General features: G+C 34.0%; 1 protein-coding gene across 1 annotated transcript; it reads left to right on the plus strand.

Moving 5' to 3' along the window:
* The first annotated feature begins 20856 nt into the window (after positions 1–20856).
* LOC145980934 (TNF receptor-associated factor 4-like) lies at positions 20857–22173 on the plus strand. The gene has a single exon (XM_083114019.1). It carries the CDS (start codon positions 20857–20859, stop codon positions 22171–22173), a length of 1317 nt encoding a protein of 438 aa, XP_082970145.1.
* The last annotated feature ends 754 nt before the right edge of the window (positions 22174–22927 follow it).

The following is a 22927-nucleotide window of genomic DNA, read 5'->3' on the forward strand; positions in this document are numbered from 1 at the left end:
TTCACGTGTCTTTCGACAGCCTGTGTGTGGTTGGGAAATTTTGAGAAGATGAGAGTTGGAGTCACCTCCGTCGTGATGAGATCCCTGAGCTCAGTGTCTGTCATTGCCTTGATTACGGGAGGGTCCGAGATAGGGCAGACCATGATACTAAGAGACATGGTAGGCTCATGCGCATCGCCGGGGGTTCCCCGGGACCGCTGTGACGTCAACTGGTGAGCAACTCGATATTTCGCCCGCTACATCTGGCAGTGAATCTTTGTCTCTCGCTAACAAATAGACGTTTCTTTCTTTAGTGAGAGTTTTCTTCAAAATGGCTTGTGCTGTGTTCCGATGTAATAACTACAACCGTAAGACTAAAGAAGGAGCTGTTAGGTATTTTAGATTTCCGAGAGATGAAAATGCACGAAAACAGTGGATTTCGCTTTGTAGAAGCGTGTGTACTTCACACATATATGTATACCTAGGTAAAATGTGGAGCATGGGGAATTCCATTTTAGACGCGAATATAGAGTTTTTAATGCAAAATTTGCCTAAATGATTTTTATTTATTTATTATTATTTAGCTTTTACAATTTATGACTATTTCAAAACTGGTTTCAAGACCAGATAACAATTCCAAAACATATAAAGTTCTGTAGATTATTCTGAGCTCATTTTGAATTTAATGGGATGGAAAATCAGAAGTTTGTAATATGAAAATTGCGAGCAAAGTTACATGTATTCATTTTAATGCAGGTTGCTATATAAAAGGGGTGAGGAGTATTCCCCCTCCTCTAACTTGATTCATTCCAAATCAGGAATAATCATTTCCCACCCACTGAATATGAAAATCATATTTTTAAAGATATCGTACTTTTAGAACCCCATAGCTATATATAAAATATCATTAACCTTTAAGCAGCCAATGGGTCATATATGACCCATAGAAAGTATAGGCGAAAACAGCCAATGGGTCATATATGACCCATGGTGCCGATTACAACATTCACGTGCTTTTAGGACCTTCATACTTGTATGTGAGGTTGTAAACGCTGACAGATGTTGAGATAAGACTTTGAAATGTCATGTGGAAGAACCCCCCCCCCCCCTCCCTTCCTTTCTCTAATATGCAAATTAGCTATTTTTTGCCAAAATGCAGGATTGTACATATTGCGTCATATTTCAGCCTGTATGAGGACTAGGCACTTGAAACAAGTTTCACTTTGTTGCAAAAGGTCTATTCTTTGAAAACAATGCAAAAGTTTGCGCCCTTTTTTGAAAATAACGGAAGAAGAGGGGGCGAACGCCAGATTTTTTTTCATTGAAATCTCGGGACTTTGCCCCTCCCAACCCCGTTTTTCTCACTTGAGCTTTCTGAATTGTACACGGTCGCGTGCTCCGATGTTTTTGCTTTCAAACAAAAGTTATCCGAAGTAGATTGCTCAAATAGTCTCAGAGATATAACGTTTTTCTGAAATAAGTGTAAAAATTTAAAAATCGCACACAAAGGCCGCGGCGAGAAAGGGGTTACTTCCGAAAACCGACTCGGCTCTTTAAAGGTTAAACTCATTTTTGATAGATATGTACCGTATACAGTGCCCTTTAGAAGCCATGTATTCGGTATTTTCTCAGACTTCTAGAAGGTGTTTTACATGTACTTTTCTATCAAATACGAAAACTTTGACGTAGTCTTGCCTAATACTGAATCGAGATGATTCCCGATCAACTCGCAACAGATATAACTTTGAAGTATTTGTAAGACATATGACATAGTAATTATTTGTAATGTAATTAGCTGTACCTTATGTTGTTCTTCAAACGCTGAAAGTACTATCATTGCATATGCTAAACCGAAATCCTTCATATCTCAGAGCAAGCAAAGTTAGAGGAAAACCATACGCTCGAAATATTTTTTTCAATGGTTGGTGGACAATATGAAGAGCCGGTTTAAAAAGGTAGGTTTATTTTCGGGTGTAGTCGTATTAAATGTGTGTTTTATGGTGACATGTTAATTCCTCCTTTATATCAAAAAGTGAACTTTAATGTAAGCGAAAGCATGTACGCGTCACCAGTCGAAGATTTTCGCATCTACAAACAAAATTCAATAGACATTCCCACCTCACTAAAAAGACCTTGTGAATCCAATCCAAATTGTACCAATATCGACAGCTGAGTGTGAAAGCGGGGTCAGTGCCATGAACTTTACCTTAACTGATTAGAGAAATCATTTAGAAGTTTAAACCTGCTTTTTCTTTCAATACTTGTAGACTCCCAGTGCATTGTTTTAATGCAGAAAAATTTGCAACAAAATGGGTCAAGTATCAAGCATTACAGTGTCCTTGACAAGCCAACTGGCAAATCATCGAACCTGCAGTGTCTCATTAATTTCATGAATTCAACTGAATAATGTAATTTTCTTACAGTTTGACTTTAGAATTTAACTTGAAATGGTGTTGTGTTTGTGTTGCATTGAATATCAAAATTAGATTTTAAGCAATTTATGTCCAATCTAAGCATATCTAATTCATAGGTAATGTCTCCTTCTGATAAAATCACAAATGGCACCCTGTTTTAATGTCTAGGAAATATCGCTGATCCATTTCAACTAGGAATGGTATCGAGATGAGACAAAAATCTCTTAATATATAGGTTTAAGTACAGTTTTCCGAACACCCTCTGACGAAGTTATAAATATAATCGGTGAGGTATATTGTACCCCCGAAATTGGTCTGTCGTGTCGCGTCTCGAAAACAAGACGAGGCAGGAATTGTGGAAGTATTTCGTTTCGGAAAATTCCATTTGAAAAATTCAAAATGAAAGATGGTCAGTCATATTCTCTTCTGATATATCTTCGAATCGACGCGATCACTTGTTTACAAAACATGTACCCCCCTTATACGAAGGGAATTCGTCTGCAGCGTGATTTTCTGAAAGTAAACTTTAGCTCATTCCATCGTTCCACACACATTTTAAATAATTTTCATCTCCTTAAAAAGATCAATGAACTAACTGTAGTAGCAAGAACAATGCAGTACATGTAGAATAAGTTTACAACGGTTTGAATTCCTGTGGTAAGGAAAATAATGCTTACAATTTACACTTTTTATATTGAGCAATTAGAAAATACTAGGTTCTTTTAACAGTAGCATCTTGTATCTGAGGGGGGGTACAACTAGAATCTATTTAGGGGCTACAGTACCCCCTTCAAAAATGTAGGGGGTACAATGTACCCCTGTAACCCCCCCCCAGTGTGGTACTGTAATGTTGTTTGTGTACTTTATAAAATTTGTGTTGAACAAAAAAAAATTGCAGTACAAACTTACATTATAAATAATGTAACTAAACATTTGGCGTTTTGGAAATATAATTTACAAAAAAAAACACTATATAAAATTTTATATTTATATTCTTCATTCTTCCATTAAAGAAAATATTCAATTTAGATTTTTGTTGTTTCTTTGATACTATTTCTACCCGACGAACTGTATCTTGGTTGACTACCGTGACTACCTCCCTATGTACTATATTTAACCTATTTTTTACTACTTTTCACAAACGCTGATATGGGTATATTAAACTAACTGAAATTATTACAATGACACTGAAGGATCTTAGAATGTGTTTTAACACGTTACATTTTAGGAATTTAAATACGTAGGCTTCATTTTAAATTTACGTATCATCAGACAATATATCATTTAGTAACCGCAAGTAGTGTGTAATGAGTTACAAAAGTTCGAATACCGGGTAAAGCATTTCTGTTACTTGCCTTTGCGAAATATAGAAGAAAAAAGCAACAGCCATGGTGAAAATGCGAAAATATTATCACATTGTCCAAACACTTACAAGGATCAATGCAACATGTGTTAACTTGAGATACAGACGAAAAAGCGACTAAATTAGCTATAGGTTTTCTTCCGTATGCTCCTCCCCTACGCTCTATTCATTCCTACTTTTACTGACTTTGTGCACAAAGAAATACCAGTCCTTTTAAGCAGTAAATAACGTTTTAAACCTTCCCCGGAAAACTTCATTCAATGAAAAAGAACCCCTGCTATGTGTTTTCTACCCGCTAGCTGCGACATTTGCTCACCAGATGACGTAATGCGCTGGAAGGGACGAAAGTCGTCCGCCGGATTAGCCAACCTACTAGTCTTAGAACCATGGGGCAGACTGCCCAGTCGATGACGTCGAAGTATTCCACGGCGTGGAAGTTGAGTTTTGCGGGAACCTTAAACCTTCGTATTTGTCCACTGGGGTCTGCTGCAGCTCTGACCTTCATCACTCGTCGCCGGGCCAGCTCACGTATATGTGGTCGATGGTCCGTCATCATGGCCAGGAGCAGAACCGGGTGAGCGAAGTATGCATTGCGATGAATGACGGGGTCAACGATCTTCTTGTGCTTAGGGCTGAGGTATCGTGACTTGACGAGCATCTGGTGAAGGTGCTTAGCTCAATTTTTGCATAACCAGTGGGTTTTTACGACGAACCACGTTGGAGCATATAAGCGAATGATGAACGTCACCATCGTTTTCAGATTCTCTGACGGTTCCACATCGCTTACATATAATCGGAGGATTCGATTGGCTGTCGTAATCCATCGTGAGTGATTCAGGCAACCAGGGTTTCGTATTGCCAGACTGACGCTACATTCACCTTTGCTGATGCTATTGCACATTTCCAGTAGATGGCGCTGATCTGTGCTCAACTGCTTCGGGTCAACATTGGACAGTAGCTCGGTCAGCTGCACTGGTGCAAATGAGGAGACAGGCTGTTCGCTACACGTCACTAGCCGCTTTCCGATATCTCCAGAGAATCCGCGCGGGCCTGTAGTCGTGCCATCGAGTGCCTGGAATAGATGGCGCAGGGGCAACTCATTTGGCATGGATCAGACATGCCACCCACTGCAGAGGACGCTCGAAGGTTTCTTCCAGTTGGCGGATAACGCCCGCTGTGTGTCCCGTGTTCACATTTGTCCCGTCTCACCCTACAACTTTAATGTTCTCTGTCTGCGCATTCCGCTCTTTGAAACTATCGACTATTGACTCAGCTATGTCTTTGCTGGAGCCTGATAGCGGAGTCGTGTGGCTGAAGTACGAAGAACCCGGCTCTGCGATGATGCTTATGTGTTCTTCCGTGAGGGTTTTTCTGTGTTACTTGTTGTCGTCGCCGAGAACTTGTGTCAAAGTTTGACCCTTGCGGCCATCAAAGAATGCTCCCTCTATGCCAGTGTGAGTGTGGTCAAACTGGTCATCATTCTGCTGGAGTTCCTTACGAGTTTTGCTGCGTTCTCGGCGGATCTTGCTTCGATCGATTACTTCAGATCGGTCGATTGGCGACGCGAGACCAAGATCACGCAGAACTGATGTTGCTAATACAGCAGCCGATCTATCCGAGACTCCGATCCGATCGCAAGGTTTAGCGAATGAAGGTAGAGAGATTGTAATTTTCTTACATTGGCGATTCTGCTTTGGCTTAGTCTTGACTGATTCTGTATCTGGAATGTACTCATCGCCAGTGGCACTGACCGACGGGTACGTGTCATCTTCGGCACTGTCGGCAGAATCGGCTTGACCTCTGCTCTCAACTGTCCTCTGCTTCTTCATTCGTTCGAGATTGGCTTCCTCTCTTTCAGATTTCCTCTTCAATTTTGACGTCTGCTCTTGATCTATACCGCCGATTATCATCTTTCTTGGTCCTCTCTGGTCTTGAAGGAAATGGCGTTCCTTTGCCGAAACTTGGAATTCTTTCGCGCATTTGCTGTTGGAAACCATGTCGAAGCACTTGCATTTGCTGAGATCAAACAGACTGTTACCTCTGTCGCGAAAGTCCGATAGTCGCCGTTAGTAGTTGGGTTGATCCTTTTTCCCTTTGTAGACCTTTAGGATTGTGTTGTATTTGTTGTGGAACGATCTGAGTTTTTCAATCGCTTGTGCGTGAGTTACTGTTGGAAGTGAGGCCCTTTCCCAGATCTCTTGGACTTCATAGCACAGTTTGTGAGATATGTCCAAAAATGATGGGTATTTTCCATTGTCCGTCCTCAGGTCTTGTCGCAGTTGAATATATTTCTTCATGAGATCGGTGTAGGTCGGCAGAGTATTGGTCGGTAGGTTTCGTGGAGCGTCAAATATCACGCACGATATTGTCTCTTGTAACTATCTCTCTGAAAATGGAAGGAAGTAGGGTAAATGCTTCGTTTTAAGCCACCCCCGAAATTTTGGGTTACTTTTATTGTGTACACCTATACAGTAATATACTCAAAATCGAACTTTGACTGTTACAAAAGTGATACAATACAAGCGCAAAAAAAAGTCAAAGCTCAAATTCCAATTTTCATAGTGCAAAATTGCTAATTTTCGAAAATTCCTATATAACTTTTGCTAAAATTTAAATTTTCAATAATTAAAGCGAAGTGCTAAGTTAAACATAAGTGCTAAGTTACTTCCGGTCTACTTCCGGTCCACTTCCGGTCTACTTCCGGTCCACTTCCGGTCTACTTCCTGTCCACTTCCGGTCTATTTCCGGTCTACTTCCGGTTTATTTCCGGTCCACTTCTGTTCTAGGCCACCCCCGAAATCGAAAAAAAAATTTAAAAAAATTAAAAAATTAAAAATTAAAAAAAATAACAAAAATTAAAAATTAAAAAAAAATTATATATAAAATAATTAATTACCTAAAATTTTATTGTTTTGAGAAGAATCTTAAAAAAATTTTTTGTATATATAAAACCTAAATTATAAAAATATAGATATAAATCAAAATTTTTCCCGATTAAATATAAAATGGAGAGTTTACTGATTATAAATACCAATATTTTGCTATTTTCAATTATTATTTGAGAATTAGAAGTTGAGAGAAGAGATTTATTAAATAATTAATTTACCTAAAATTTTATTGTTTTAAGAAGAATCCTAAAAAAATATTTTATATATATAAAACCTAAATTATAAAAATATAGATATAAACCAAAAGTTTACTGATTAATAAATTGAGATTATAAATACAAATATTTTGCTATTTTCAATTATTATTTGAGAATTAGAAGTTGAGAGAAGAGATTTATTAAGTAATTAATTTACCTAAAATTTTATTGTTTTAAGAAGAATCCTAAAAAAAATATTTTACATATATAAAACCCAAATTATAAAAATATAGATATAAAACCCAATTATAAAATATAGATATAAAACCCAATTATAACAAAATGAATAATCAAATTAAAAATCCAAACCAAGATATTTTATATCATGTTGTATATAATACAACACATGTAGATAATGAAGAATTAGATATTCCAAATTTTCTAGCTAAACTTAAACCTAAATTTAAAAATTTAATTTGTAATAAACTTAAACAATATTCTCTCAAATTATATTGTATTTTATCATCAAATTATATAAATCCTGGTAATAAAATAGAAAAATTTTATCATCAGACTCATGTGTTAAAATTATACTATAATGATACTAATAATTTAGATGATATTTATGATAGAATTTGTGAAGAACTTAAGTTACAACAACAACAGTTCGAAAAACAAGATTCAGGTTGGTCTCTTTGTGATACAAACCATGAACTTGAATTGAAAATAGCAAAAAATGCGCCTCTTGGAGGATCTGGTTATATTAAATTACCTAAAGAGATCGGAAACAAATTAGCTGTATTAAATATTCAAAATAATGATAATAAATGTTTCCTCTGGTGCATCATAGCATATTTTCATCCAGTTAAAAATTATACTGATCACAAATATCGTGTCTCCCATTATGAAAAATTTGAAACAGAATTTAAAAAATCCATGTCAGGAATAAAATATCCAATACAAATCTCAGATATTGAGAAATTTGAAAAGCAATATCAACAATACAATAAAAAATCAATAAATGTTCATGTTTATGGTTATGATATAAATAATAATATTTATCCACTCAGACACCATCCACTATCTGCTGGTGCACATATCATAAGATTATTATATGTTACAGAGAGAAATAAGAAACACTATTGTCTCATACAAAATCTAACAAAATTGGTGCATAATCAAATAACATCACATCATCATAAAATTGCTATATGTGATAGATGCTTGTCAAAATTTTATGGAAGAGGTGACAAATCATGTGAACAGCAATTAGAGGAACATATTGAAAAATGTTATTATTATCCTCATGCAACTTACAAATATCCATCCAAAAGTATAAAATTTTCTAATTATGAATCGCTGGTACAACATCCATTTGTAATCTATGCTGATTTTGAAACAATACAGATACCGATGCAAACATGTCTTCCCGATCCAAATGAATCATATACAACAAATATAGCTAACCATGAATCTTGTGGTTTTGTACTAAAATTAGTAAAAACTTATGAAGAAAATAATCCACAACAATTATTTATTTATAGAGGTAAAAGTGCATCTCAAATATTTATTAAAAAACTTAGAGAGTGGGTAAAAGATTTTGCTCCAATTTTATATAATACAAAATTGATGAATAAACTTACACCAGAACAACATCAGAAACATTATGATACCAAACAATGCAAATATTGTACAAATAATTTTAATTTATTTAATCCAAAAGTTAAACACCATAACCATTTTAATGGAGAATATATTGAAACAATTTGCAATTCATGTAACTTGAAAATAAAGAAACCAAATTTTATTCCAGTATTTATTCATAATTTACAAAATTTTGATGCACATTTATTTATCAAAGAATTAGGATATGATACAGAAAATATTAATATTATACCACGCAGTAATGATAAATATATTACCATTGAAAAAACTATCAGATTAGAAAATGGACAAATAATTAAACTTAGGTTTCTAGATTCATATCAGTTTCTATCTAGTAGTTTGGCAAATCTGGTGAAACAATTATCCGATGATGAATTTATTCACACAAGAAAATATTTTAATAATGTTAATATGGAATTGCTAAAAAGAAAAGGAGTTTACCCCTATCAATACATGGATAGTTTTGATAAATTTAATGAGACACAGTTACCACCGAAAAATAAATTTTATAACCATCTTCAGGATGAAGAATGTAGTGAAATAGATTATCAATATGCACAGACAATTTGGAATATATTAAATTGTAAAACAATGGGAGATTATCATGATATCTATTTAAAACTGGATGGTCTTTTGTTAGCTGATGTGTTCGAGATTTTTCGAAATCGTTGTTTCAAGAAATACAATTTGGATCCTGTTTTTATGTATACAACACCTGGTTTATCCTGGCAAGCTATGCTTTTAAATACAGAGGTTGAAATTGGTCTTGTTACCGATATCGAACAGTTCATGTTTGTTGAATCTGGTAAGCGTGGTGGTATAGTCCAGTGTCCTTTAAGATATGCAAAAGCAAATAATAAATATTTATCTAGAAATTATAATGCTAATAAAAAATTTAAATATATTTTATATATTGACATGAACAATTTATATGATTATGTCATGAATCAATCACTACCAATTGGCAATTACGAATGGATGACAGATACAGAACTTGAAGACAAAGATTTCTTAAACTGGTCTGAAGATCATGCAAAAGGTTGTCTACTGGAAGTTGATTTGGAATATCCATCACATCTACATGACCGACACCATGGTTTTGCTATGGCACCAGTTTCTCAAAAAGTACCAGGTACAGAGGAAACAAAATTGATATTATCATTTTAAATTAAAAATAATTATGTACTTCATTATCGACTGTTACAGTATTATTTGAAACATGGTATGAAATTAACAAACATCCATAAAGGGTTAAAATTTGATCAAGAAAGATGGTTAGCTCAATATATTGAGAAAAATACAAATAATCGAATACAAACAAATTCTAAAGTTGAAAAAAATCTTTATAAATTAATGAGTAATTCCATATATGGAAAATGTTTAGAGAACAAAAGAAATCGAGTGAGGTGTAATTTGGTGTCAGACCGAAAAAAACTTCTGAAACTTATTGCCGACCCCACATATAAAAGTTTTACAAAAATTACTAATAATCTAACTCTTATTGAAAGATCCAACACCAATATAATGTGTGATGTACCGATAGCTGTCGGTGTTACAGTTTTAGAATTATCAAAATTGGAAATGTATAAATTTCATTATGATGTTATGAAACCTAAATACAAAAATAGAATTAAAGTAGCTTATATGGATACTGATAGTTTTGTATATGAGATAGAAACAAATAATTTATACAATTACTTGTTCTCTATAAATAAATATTTTGATTTTAGCAATTATCCAGAAAATCATCCATTATACAATATTGAAAACCAGATGATCCCTTGGAAAATGAAAGATGAGGCAGCAGGGTCCATAATATCAGAATTTGCCGGACTCAGATCGAAAATGTATTGCATGAAAATGGATGGGGAAGAAAAAGAAATAAAAAAAGCTAAGGGTGTAAAACAGGCATGTACAAGAAAACTTGCAATAGATGATTTCAAACAATGTTTAAAAAATAAAAATAAAAAATGTACATGCCTGGCTACCATCTTACTAGTAAATTAGATGGTGTTTATACTACAATAGAAAATAAAATAGCTCTTGATGGGAATGATAATAAATTGCAAGTATTAAATTGCAATATCCATACTAGAGAATATGGACACTATAATACATTAAAAATTTGTTCTAAATGTTATAAATTCAAAAAATTAACATAAATATTACAACAATTTAAAATTATTTTATTCTATTATATTTTTATTAAAATTATTCTATAAATTCAAAAAAATTAATGCAAATATTACATAATTTATTTTATATAATTAATATTTTTTTTAATTTTTTTAATTTTTTTAATTCTTTTTTTAAATAATACAGCAACCTAACACTTTTCTATTATATTTTGTTCTATTTTATTCTATTCTGTTAAAATTGTTCTATCACTCTTTCATTTTTTACATCATATATGTATGACTTCTCCACAATTAAAATTGCACTACATATGGTATTTTCAGGTAATGGTTCATGAAATTCACATATTAACTTAATATTAGTTCGATCATTGATAACCACCAATTTTCTTTTTGATGCATTTATTAAAAACATAGGTCTGTGAACTATGAACTCGTCTGGGTTATAATACATATCGATATTTCCTTCAGTTACTCTTTTAAATGCAGAATATTCTTCATATAATTTTAAATAATCTTGTTCTGTAATATTTAAATTGTAATTTTCACGTGGGAATACCTCATTCCTACCATTCTTAAGATATATATTTTTAATTTTACAGTTATCAAATTTGCTGCTATCTTTTTCCTGATTGTCATCTCTCCCTGTCTGAAACAATACGGCTACAAATTCTGGCATGTCATATTGTAGAGATTGGAACTGATTAGTAATGTCGTACTCGAAAAATTTACCCTCTACAGGTTTCTGTATGCATTGATATGTATAAAATTGTATTGGAATTTGAGGATTTTTCAAAATGTTGGATTTGTACTTCAGAGCATAATTCGATTCATATTCAACTATAGGCATGCGTAACTCCATAGACTGGATCACACATTTTGCAACTTCGGGTAAACTAGCGTCGTTGGCTGTTCCATCTGCATTTAAAGTTTTATATCTTATTATAGCATTATAATCATTGGGTGATCTGCGAAATATGATGCTTAATCCACCTTTCCACATAATTTCTTTATAATCGGAGAAAAAACCAAATAGCAATCTCATGGGGAACAGTACTGTGTGACTTTTTGTCATAATTTTTGTTCCAGCTTCGAATCCACCTATTTTATAATATACACTTTCTGATTTTGATAATTTTAATGTTGCCACAGTAGTGGATGTAATTCCAGGATAATCAATTCTGTCAATAACTGTACCATGTTTCCTGACTTCAATTTGTGAGAACAAGAATGGAACAAAATTATCTATAAGTTTTATATTAGCCCCGGGGAGGGGATATTCTTCACCATTACTTTGTTTTACAATATCAAATTTTATATACAGATCGGATCTATGAGGATGAATAAATCCGTCCCCGACAGAAATATCAAACTGTACTTCCTTATTCGGTTGATTAAGATTAGCAAATGTCCTCCTGTTTGGAGGGAATGACTGTAACTCATAACTTTCGATATTTTCCATTGGTATTTATATATATAATTTTTTATATATTAATTTCTATTATTGCAGTGGTATTAGCACCGGCAAAATCGACTATCTCGTTTTTCTCATTTGTAATTCTTATCTCTATGTAATTAACTTTATCATAGTAAACAGGAAAATAGATTGGTGAGATTGGGGAATAGAAAATAGGTTCCATAAATTCAGAATTCGGTTTAAATGTAGCAATAATACCTGTTTCCTTGTGAGTACCAATTGAATTTTTTTCGGCTTTGATAATCATTCCTTTAGCAATATTACAGTGAACATTCAACGTCTCGATAGCTAGGAATTTCGGTATAAATTTACCTATGTGTCTAGTACCAGGTTCTAATTTTGAATTGTTCTCAAATCCTAAATTTCACCCATGTTAGATAGATCTACTGTTTTATTGGTGGATACAATCTCTACTCTGTGTGTTACAGAATTTTGAGAGAGTAGTACAGTATTAGGAAATTCTGATTGTAGAGTAGATAAATTATATTGTCCAGGAGGAATAATAATTTTCTCGTTACCTACAAATATACTGTTGTTGTATGAAGTTATATTCGGAATCAGATACATGCTGTAGAATGCTCTCAGAGCTATAGATTTTGGATATATAATATCATCGTGGAGATGCAGTTCCAAGATCGAAGTTTCACTAGAAAGATGAAAAATTCCCATACTTTATGTATAATACTGCTTTCTGAAAATCTTGTAATTTTATGTGTGGTATTTTATTTAATATTCTGAGCATCGTAATACAAATATGACCACATATAATTTGATCAAAATCTTGTATGCGCTGGTCGTTGTAATAAATATTACAATATTTTAAATAATTAACTAATTCTCTAGGTGGTCTCCCTCCAAAAGAATCAAAAATAAAAACATTGTTGCTTTGTTTATAATAACAGATCCAGTGGGTACCAATATTTTCGGACTTATCCAAATTGACCACACCACATTCTCGAGAGTGACTATTTTTAGGGAGAGAATCCGACATGAAAACTCCTCTGAAATGTTGAATTTTAAATATTTTAATTAAAGATTCAATGTCTTGGTTCGTGAGCGGCTTTTCTTTTTTTTTTAATTTTCTGAGTACTCTGGATTTCACACCACTGCCTAATTTTTTCTCCATAGCCAGATTATGGCGTTTTTGTTTCTCTAATTCGGCTTTATTTTTTTTTGAATCGAGTACAGTTTTGGCAATAGCAGCACTGCCACCAGATAAACTTCCCACGGCACCCAGAGCAGCTAGGATAGCAGGAATGCTGAATATGAATCCACCACTATGTGCTTTTTTTCTTATATTTTGCAATCGTTTTAATTGTGGTGTACTAAGTAATAACTTCATCCCATTTCCTTTGGATATACATTGTTTTTTTCTCCTGTTGTTTTTTAGTTAAAATTGAATTTACAATTTTTAAATTTTTGAGATCCCGATATGGAATTTGATATACTACTCCTTTCGGTTTCATATTTTTTTAAAATTATTTTTTAAGGGTATTTATTTATATATTAACAAACTAAATTACTAACTAAAATTAACTAATTTTCTACAACCCCACCGTAATTTTTGTTTTGTGTTCATAGCAATTGTTGTACCCAATGCTGCTATTTTCTCACCCAAAGAAGCATCTCTGCTGGTTAATCTTCCAAATGCTGCATGCTCCAATTTTTGATCGGCTGCATGACGATTGTCGAGGTCTGTGTGTGTATTGTATGCAATATCATGATCTTTACAAGCGGCATCAAGTTGATTAATTCCCCTATCTCCTCTTTTTAATCGTTTATCAAGTTTGGTGCCCGGACCACAGTACTGGTAACCAGGTACATGTAATTCGAATGGAAGTTTATTTATAATATCATTAACCAAACCTCGACCTTCTGATACATTCCAGAATTTAGGAGGTAGAGTATTGATAATTTTAATTAAGTATCCTATATCTTTTGGACCATTTACAATAAAATTGGCTAATTTATCACTGATCATGTTTACAATACCTATTTTTTCATTATAGAAATTATTGTTCCCAGCATTTTCTTCTCCGGCTATAACCAGCAATCTATCTATGAGTTTTCTCACATCATCCACCCAGACAAATTCTTTAGGTAGAGTATTATATTGTTTGATACCACTACCGGTTTTAATTTGGTTCCAGATCGGTTTAATTAGATTTTTGTATTTGTCGCCACTGCTCGATTTAACTCTATTCTGACTGGCATCATTATTTTGGTATAGAGCATCGGACAATATCAAAATTTCGGAGTAACTCTGGTAATCTTCATCTGTGTAATCTTTAGGGTGTTTCTTGGTAATCAGTTCCCACAACCCTATAGTTCCCGGGTATCTCGACCAACTATTTCTTTCACCCAAATTTATTTTCACATCATCGCCTTGAAATGTTACTCTAGATTTCCCAATTTTCCATACTACACCTTCATTTGGTTCCATGGTCGGATACAATCCAAACACTTCATCTTTTTCAAATTTTCCAGTTCTTAGGTAATCTCTTGCCAGAGGACCCAACTCAATTTTCTCAGGTTCACCTATAGTTTTAATAGGCGGCTGTTGGAGTGTTAGGGGAGTATGGATACTAGATAATGGTGTAGGAGGAAAATCTGTATAATTTTTAGCAGTAAGAGGTACCAATTCATTTATGAGATTTTTATTTTGTTCTGTGACACCTTTAATTTCTTTACCAAGACCACTGATTGCATCTATAATTGGTTGATCTTGACGTTTGTGTTGTTCATAGAATCCTCGATTTTCTGATTTCCAACCTTTGAATCGTTTGGTGAGGTACTCACGTAATTTAGAATTGTCTTCTATTTTGTGTTTTGTCATTTTTTGGATTAGAGGTTATTTTTATAACGTTTTAACGTTTTTTATATCGATTTAACGTTCATGAAATCGTTGATTTTGTTTCTATATTTTCCATTGTTAGATTTTCTAGTCATGTCGATTGTAACAAATCCAAAATCATAATCGTTCCAACAGGATGAACAAAATTTGGAAAATTGGTCGTAATTTAAATCTCCCCCCACATAATCATCATGAACATGTTTAAGGTTAGTGTGATCTTGACAAAACAAACATATTAAATTTGAATTATCCCTCAGTAACTGTTTGGGAATCTTAGAATATGTTTGAGCCAAATAAAAACAATCTATTCCTCTGTGTCGACCTTGAGTGAAGAAATTTCGAATTAAATTTTGATTTTCCAGAATCACATCATCGAATACCACAACAGAATTTTCTAAACAGTGGTCGAGAGGTTTAATTTCTGATCCAAATGTGGCTATACCCAGTCCCTTATACAATTTCATAAGTTGCTGCTATTTTGGTTGTTCTAAACTTTTTGAGAATACATACAGGTGCCTATTTTTCCAGTCTAACCAATTAGGCGCAAGCAGGAAATTATCTACCAGCAGTGTAGTTTTACCACAACCGGATGGGCCTAAAATAAGACACCTAATATTGTCTGGTAACAACTCACCATTTTTTTTACTAGTTTCTACTAACTCTGGCAAACGTTGCACAACGTTCCAAGTTGGTATCATAGAATCACCTGGTTTGCCTCTATCCAAGTTTTTTCTGGCAATCCTAGCCATTTTACATACAATTTGTTATTCTTTTTCTTTAATATTTTTTCAATAAGATATGTATCTGGATATTTTGTTTTACTGAGTTCCTCTTCATTAAATCTTCCTTTCAGTATTTTATTATAATTATCTTTTAATATATAAGTATACCTGTTGCCTGGTAAAACTCGAACCACTGTAAACAATTCGGTGCTCCAATTTTTTGTGTAACTTTTCTCAAATAAATGCTTAAATTTACTAACTCGCACCTTATCTCCTATTTTAAATCTGGGTTTCTCTGTTGTGTATTTATACTTATGACAGTAAACAGTAGAAATCAATCGTTGTTCATCAGATTTAGTTACCTCGGCAGGTTTCATATGTATGGTTCTATGCATGGAATTATTGTAATTATGTACTAGGTCAGGTAAAATTTCTACCCATTGATAGTTACCCTGTAGAGTAAATTGTTTCCACATGAGATATTTTAATGTTCTGTTGAATCGTTCTACTATACTTGCTTTAAGATCACTTGTATGTAGAATAATGTTTAATATTATGTTGATTCATTAATTTGGTAAATGTGGAATTGTAAAATTCTTTTCCTCTATCTGTGTGCAAATAATTCGGTATCCTAGCTTGCCCGAAAATAAATTTGAAAGCTTCAGCGACACAAGTTGCCGTTTTAGATTTTATAGGAATTGCCCATGCATATTTGCTAAATGTATCTATCACGGTAATTAAATATTTGTAACCATGATTTATCTTATGTAAATTTTTTAAAACCCCCGTAGACATTTCTATCAGATCACCCTCCCACAGATCATCTATGCTTTTTGTTACCACAGATAATCGTTTGTAATTACGACGGGCTGGTCTGTGTAATTCATTAACTATACCTTGTCTAGACATCTAGTGCGAAGAGAAAATATTACATAAAATGGATTATCCTCAGGGTATAATTGTTTTATGTCAAAAATTAATTTATCACCAGTTTCAATATGAAAAAGCGATAATTGTTCATCCTCATGTATTTTATATTTGTTGGCAGATTCATCCCAGTATTTGAACTGCTTTGTGTATACCATCTTTTCTTATTATAGTAAATTTGGGAACTTCGACATGTTTTATATTTTTTAGAAATCTAAACTTCAAAAATCTAAGTTGGCCATCAACAAAAAATTCGTGTGCCTGTGCGTACGGGTATAATTTGTAAACATTACCTGCATTAACATATGTCCAGTGCCCTCGAGTGTTTGGAATACTTTGTAACCTAACAATTTCCATAGAATAAAACTGACGAGAATCTGCATCGTCTAATCTGCTTAATACCGGTTCCAGGTGTTCGCTGATAGTACGAACCAACTCATCGTAATCCGGTTTAATTTTCACATCCACATATACCTGTTTGAATTGTTCTTTCAAATCATGCAATTGATTGGCGAAATTCGATAAGTTCGATTCTTGTGCTGCTTCAATGGTGCTAATTTGCACCTTAATGTTCGAGATAATCTGCTGTAAACCTTCTACTAGTTTCAATTTTGAACTCTGGCTAGCGAGATCGTGTACTTGATTTCTGATGTCCATAAATAATAAGTTTAGTTCATTGATTATTTGGTTGGTGGGAAGATTAGCAACAGTTTCTTTGATTTGTGCAATTTCCCCCTGAATATTTTAAAATCTTCAGATTTGAGTATTCGATTTACTGCTCTCTTCATGGCTCTTATTTCCTGTGAAGTAGGCAACCCTGCTACAGTATTCTGAAGTGTGGTCAGAGTTAATTTTACAGCATCCAGTTCGGTTGCATCTGCAACAGTTTTCAAAATTTCTTGCAGTTGGGTTATGTCATCTTGAGTAGGCGTAGATTGCTGCAGTGTTTCTAACTCATTCTGTATGTCATCTATGAGATGGTGGAAATGAGATAATTCAGATTCGGTATTGAGATTTTCTAATTTAGCAACTTGTTGTTGTACTAGGGCTAAAGTTTCGGTGATACCTGGCAATTTTGATTCCAGAGTTTCCTGTACAGTAATTAATTCATTTTTCATAGTTTTAAGAGTATCTTCGATGTGAACTATGGTTGCTTGTATCTTACCAAAATCCTCAAAAGTTTCCAGCTGCAATTTAATGTTTGTTACACTACGAGCAATGGCATTGAGTTCAGTAGATGAAGGCAAATTATGAATAAAATCTTCCAATGTTTGAAGTTTGGTTTGAACTTCGGTTATGACTGAATGCAGTTCATCTGTCTGAAGTTCTATTTTAATATTTTCCAGTGTAGGAATCTCAAAAGATTGAAACTGTTCTCGTAATTTGGTAATACTCGCATTTATTTGTTCAAATTCCTCTTGAGTTTTGATACCCTGAACAATGGTTTGCAGTTCGGTGCGAATACTATTCGCTTGCTCGTTTAATTGCTGTTTCAATTGTTCGGTATTGGTTATCTGCATTTGTCGAAATTTATCGAGTTCATTTTTTAATTTGGCTACACTTTCCTCCAAGTTTTGAAGATTGTCTATTGAGGCTAAATTGGTATATTTTTCCAGTAGAGATTTGAGTTCTCCATCAATTTTTACTATGGGGTCAATCAGTTGAGTTTGAAGATTTGTGATTTCTGCTTGTATATTCACATTTAATGAATTTTGTAAAATTAATAAATCTGATTTAAGTTTTTTTAGACGTTCATCTAATCTAGCAATATCATTGGAATTATCCGGTATTTCCTGTCTTCTCCTGTTCCCAAATATGTCCATAATATATTTGTTATTTTATTTATTTATTATTATTTTGTTTTTGGTATTTTATATATTTCATAAATTCATAGATTCATAGATTATTCTTATTTCGATGAAGAGAGGAATTAATTTATTATACTCCCCAATTGTTTCAGCATACAGGAATTCACCTGCTTGCACTTCGTATGTTGTGTCGGGACTAATTGCATTATGCTTAATTCTATACAAATTCCGACCTATGTGTACAAGTGCTGCATTGGATGGAGGGATACTGATTTGCATTTTCCCACTGACAGGAATTTTATATGATGGTTTGTTATTATTGAATACATGTAATTGTTTCCCTGTGTCTTCATCAATTTGGTACCAGATACTATTTCGATGAATGATGACCAAACTTCTCAGTTTACTAAGAATATTTTTTATAATATCCATGTTGACTGGAATTTTCTCTATTTGTTGAATATGTTGTTTCTTAAACCCAAACACATTCATTGGCATAATTAGAAAATATTTATATGGTTATTTTATTAATATATTTGCATGAAATATGTTGAGGTTTAGGATTCTTCTCAAAACTATAAAATTTTAGATAATTAATTATTTTAACAAACCTCTTCTCTCAACTTCCTAACAGTATAAGAAATAAAAATTAGTACACATATGGTGATATAGAGATATACAAATACAGAATCTTCGGTTCAGATCTGAACCAAATAGATGCTGGGGTATTTTGCTAAAATTTGTAATAATTTATAAGTAGACCGGAAGTAGACCGGAAGTAGACCGGAAGTAACTTAGCACTTATTTTTAACTTAGCACTTCGCTTTAATTATTGAAAATTAAAATTTTAGCAAAAGTTATACAGGGATTTTCGAAAATTAGCAATTTTGCACTATGAAAATTGGAATTTGAGCTTTGACTTTTTTTTGCGCTTGTATTGTATCACTTTTGTAACAGTCAAAGTTCGATTTTGAGCATATTACTGTATAGGTGTACACAATAAAAGTAAACCAAAATTTCGGGGGTGGCTTAAAACGAAGCATTTACCCTACTGAAGGAATAAAATATTTATTATTTATTAAATAATATATAATAATAATAATATTTATAATACCGTATAATAATAATATTTAATAAGCTAAAGCTTATCCCCAGGATGTTCTGGGGATGGATATATCCTGAGGATAACATGATGTTCCCAGGATATCCCAAGGACATCCTGGGGATAACGTGTGTTGTATAGGTAAGCTATAGGGCAAATCGCACATTTTCCATAGTCTAGCTTATAAAAATAAAAATAAAAAATTTCACTACACCCTACTATACAACACACGTTATCCCCAGGATATCCTGGGGACATCATGTTATTTTCAGGATATCCCCATACAATGTATAGGTAAGCTTAAGATGGACAAAACCTTTTTAATAAGTAGCTCGCATAGATTTGCTACTTAATAAGCCATTCTAAAATCAAACTGAATCAGGCTACAAAGTCATAAAAAGGGTTAAAATGCCAATTATTTCAGAAAGTTGAAGGGCGATCAAGGAGTTGACAGAAAATAATATGATTTTGCAGGATTCTTACTATGGACAAATGGCACATTTTATATTGTCTAGCTTATAAAAATAAAAAAAATAAAAATAATAAAACAATTTCACTCCACCCTAATGCAGAAGCATTTGGGTTGTTGCCCTTGTTGAGTTGCTGCACAGATAAAGGCACCCTTATCTGTGCAGCAACTCAACACATAAGGATACCCTTATCTGTGGTTGGTGTTCCACGTCCACTTTATGCACAGATAAGCTATGTGAGACTGGTGTGAACTTCGGTCAAATGTCGAGTATGATAACTTTAGAAATCAAGTATGTGAATTATAATTCTTAATACGCCTATCCGAACTCTGGGTTAACTTAATCGACGCACGGAACATTTACTGTTATCATATATAGTATTTAAGGTTAAAATATTTCTTACAAATTGCAGTACTACTGTGTGTACATTCTTGTCACTGTAGAGGTCCTATGTATTTTATTGGCGTTCTCAGAGCTTTGAAAGAGCTTCGAAATATATTTTCCATTTTTTTCCGTTTCAGATCAACTGCTACTTTACATATCTTATCCCAGGGTTATACCACGTGTCATCCCAAGAGATTAGACAAAGTGAACGTTAGATAGACCTATTTGCAGTTAGCAGTCATACTGTGAAGATCGTACATACGGATTTTCTCGGTACTTCTTTACAAGCAAATAAGGTTTTGCGTCGGGCTGTTAGTGTAGCTAATTAAAATGCCAACAGCAGTCTACAAGACCTGTTCCTTTTGTGGCAAAGAGGTGGAGGAGGAAGAATTGGAAAGTCAACAGTTAATCAGCAGAATTGAAGAAGTTGAATGTGAAAATGGATGTGGGTTTGAATTTCAACGTGAAATGATGAGTCAACACGTGAAGGAGAGCTGCAGAAAACGAAAAGTCCTATGTGATCTGTGTAAGGAGACATTTTCACAAGAAGACCTCGAGGATCACAAGGTTCAGTGTTCACAACAGGTTGTGGAATGTGAACTGAAGTGCGGTGTACAAACGGAGCGCTCTAATTTGTCCAAACACATGGCCGAGAACTGTTCCAAATCACTAATAACCTGCTACTACTGTGGCCAGGAGGTGAAGAAAAGCAACATCAATGATCATGCCAAGAAGTGTGACGGGTCTAAGTGCTTGTGCGATAAGTGTGGAAAGAAGGTCCATGAAGAGTACATGGACTTTCATCTGAAGGAAAGGTGCGCGAAACGCATAATCCAGTGCGTGTTTTGCGACGCTAGTTCAATGGCAGACCTTTTACCGGAACATTTCGAAACCTGTGAAGATGTCCCTGTCCCTTGTGAGAGAAGCTGTGGAATCAAGTTACCCAGGAAGAAGATTGGTGACCACTTACAAGAATGCCCGAAGAGAATGGTAGAATGTGGTTATTGTGAGAAAGAAGTCGAGACACAGTTGTTGGAGGATCACCACGCAGAATGTGTGAAGTTCCCAATTCCTTGTCCTGAGAGTTGTGGTGTTGAAATAGCAAGAGAAGACGTGGAAAGACATTTGGATGAAGAATGCCAGAAGCGCTTTGCTGCGTGTGCTTACAAGGAGATGCAGTGCAGCTATGAATGTTTTCCTGCACGGATGATGCAACACATGAAGGAAGAGGTGCAGCATCACGTGAACTTATTAAAAGACAAAGTCGAAAATCTTGAATTGAAATTGGAGGGTGAGAAGAAAAGAAATGAAGAACTACAGATGGAGATATGTAGACTAAGACATGGGAGTTTCTTGTGGAAAGTGGAAGACATAGCTGAGAAGATAGAAGAAGCTAAGGATGATGGAATTACCAGGATTTATAGTCCACCCTTTTACAGCAGTAAGCACGGGTACAAATTAAGAGGTGTGTTGCACCCGGATGGTAGTCGTGCTGAGTACAAAGGCCATTTAGGAGTATACATTCAAGTAATGCCAGGAGAGTATGATTCTGTTTTAGAATGGCCCTTCACAGAACTTGTAACGTTTAGATTAGTTGACCAAGCAATTCAGGGTGAGGATATTGTTGAAAGTATTCGTGGAAAAGATAACAAGTGCTACCTTAAACCCATGAACGGTCAATGCAATGTCTCACGCGGGTTTCCTACTTTTGTTTCTCACGAAGTACTCAATAGCGAAAGTTACATTGTAGACAATGCAATGTTTCTGGAAGTGTCTGTGGAAGAATGATATTAATGCTGAAAGATATGAAGTATCGAGCAACATGATACGGTAGTTTCTGATACTTGATAGAGTTCTTTGTAAGTATAAGGAAATATTTTCTGAATGAATAGCACATTGTTAACAGAAAATCATGTTTATCTGTAAGATACAAAAAAGTTGAGTAAATCCAGTTCCTTAATATTTATGAGAAATTTTGAACTATTTGAAGTACAAGAAATTTAATACAATTTAATAAATGCTGCAATCAATGAATGCTTTTGTATTTCTGAAAATTGTTTATGCATGAAGGAATGCAAATTTGTTTGTCATTTGTTGCACTCATTTCGCTTTCTACATTAGCTTGTTACATCAACTCCTATAGGCTCTAACGTACACAGGATTTATTTTCGAAAAAGGCTGGAATTGTAAAGGAGGATCTTACATAGCTTGATTCTGAGGAAAGGGGGGACACAGAACAAAATATTTCGTAATTGTAGTTTTAACCTTATAGTTTTTAACCTTCTAGGTTGTTCAAGACAAAAATGGAAATGGGTGGTCAGTTAGCGGCAGTTTGCATTTACCACTTTAGGTTTTCACAAGTTATGTCCTGCAGTTATTTGAAAATTTTGGATTTCTCAAAATTTCAGGAAGGGCTGTAGATCCAAGAGCCATCCTTCGTACGCCAGTGGCCATAGGAGTAAGATATGATAACGAAGAAAGAATTTTACTGAAAGTTTTAGATTGTAGTCGCCATAGTCAATACATGATAGCATATACTATG

This window comes from Lepisma saccharinum, chromosome 28 (genome assembly GCF_977018435.1).
Source record: "Lepisma saccharinum chromosome 28, izLepSacc3.1, whole genome shotgun sequence".
Taxonomy (NCBI): Eukaryota; Metazoa; Arthropoda; class Insecta; order Zygentoma; family Lepismatidae; genus Lepisma; species Lepisma saccharinum.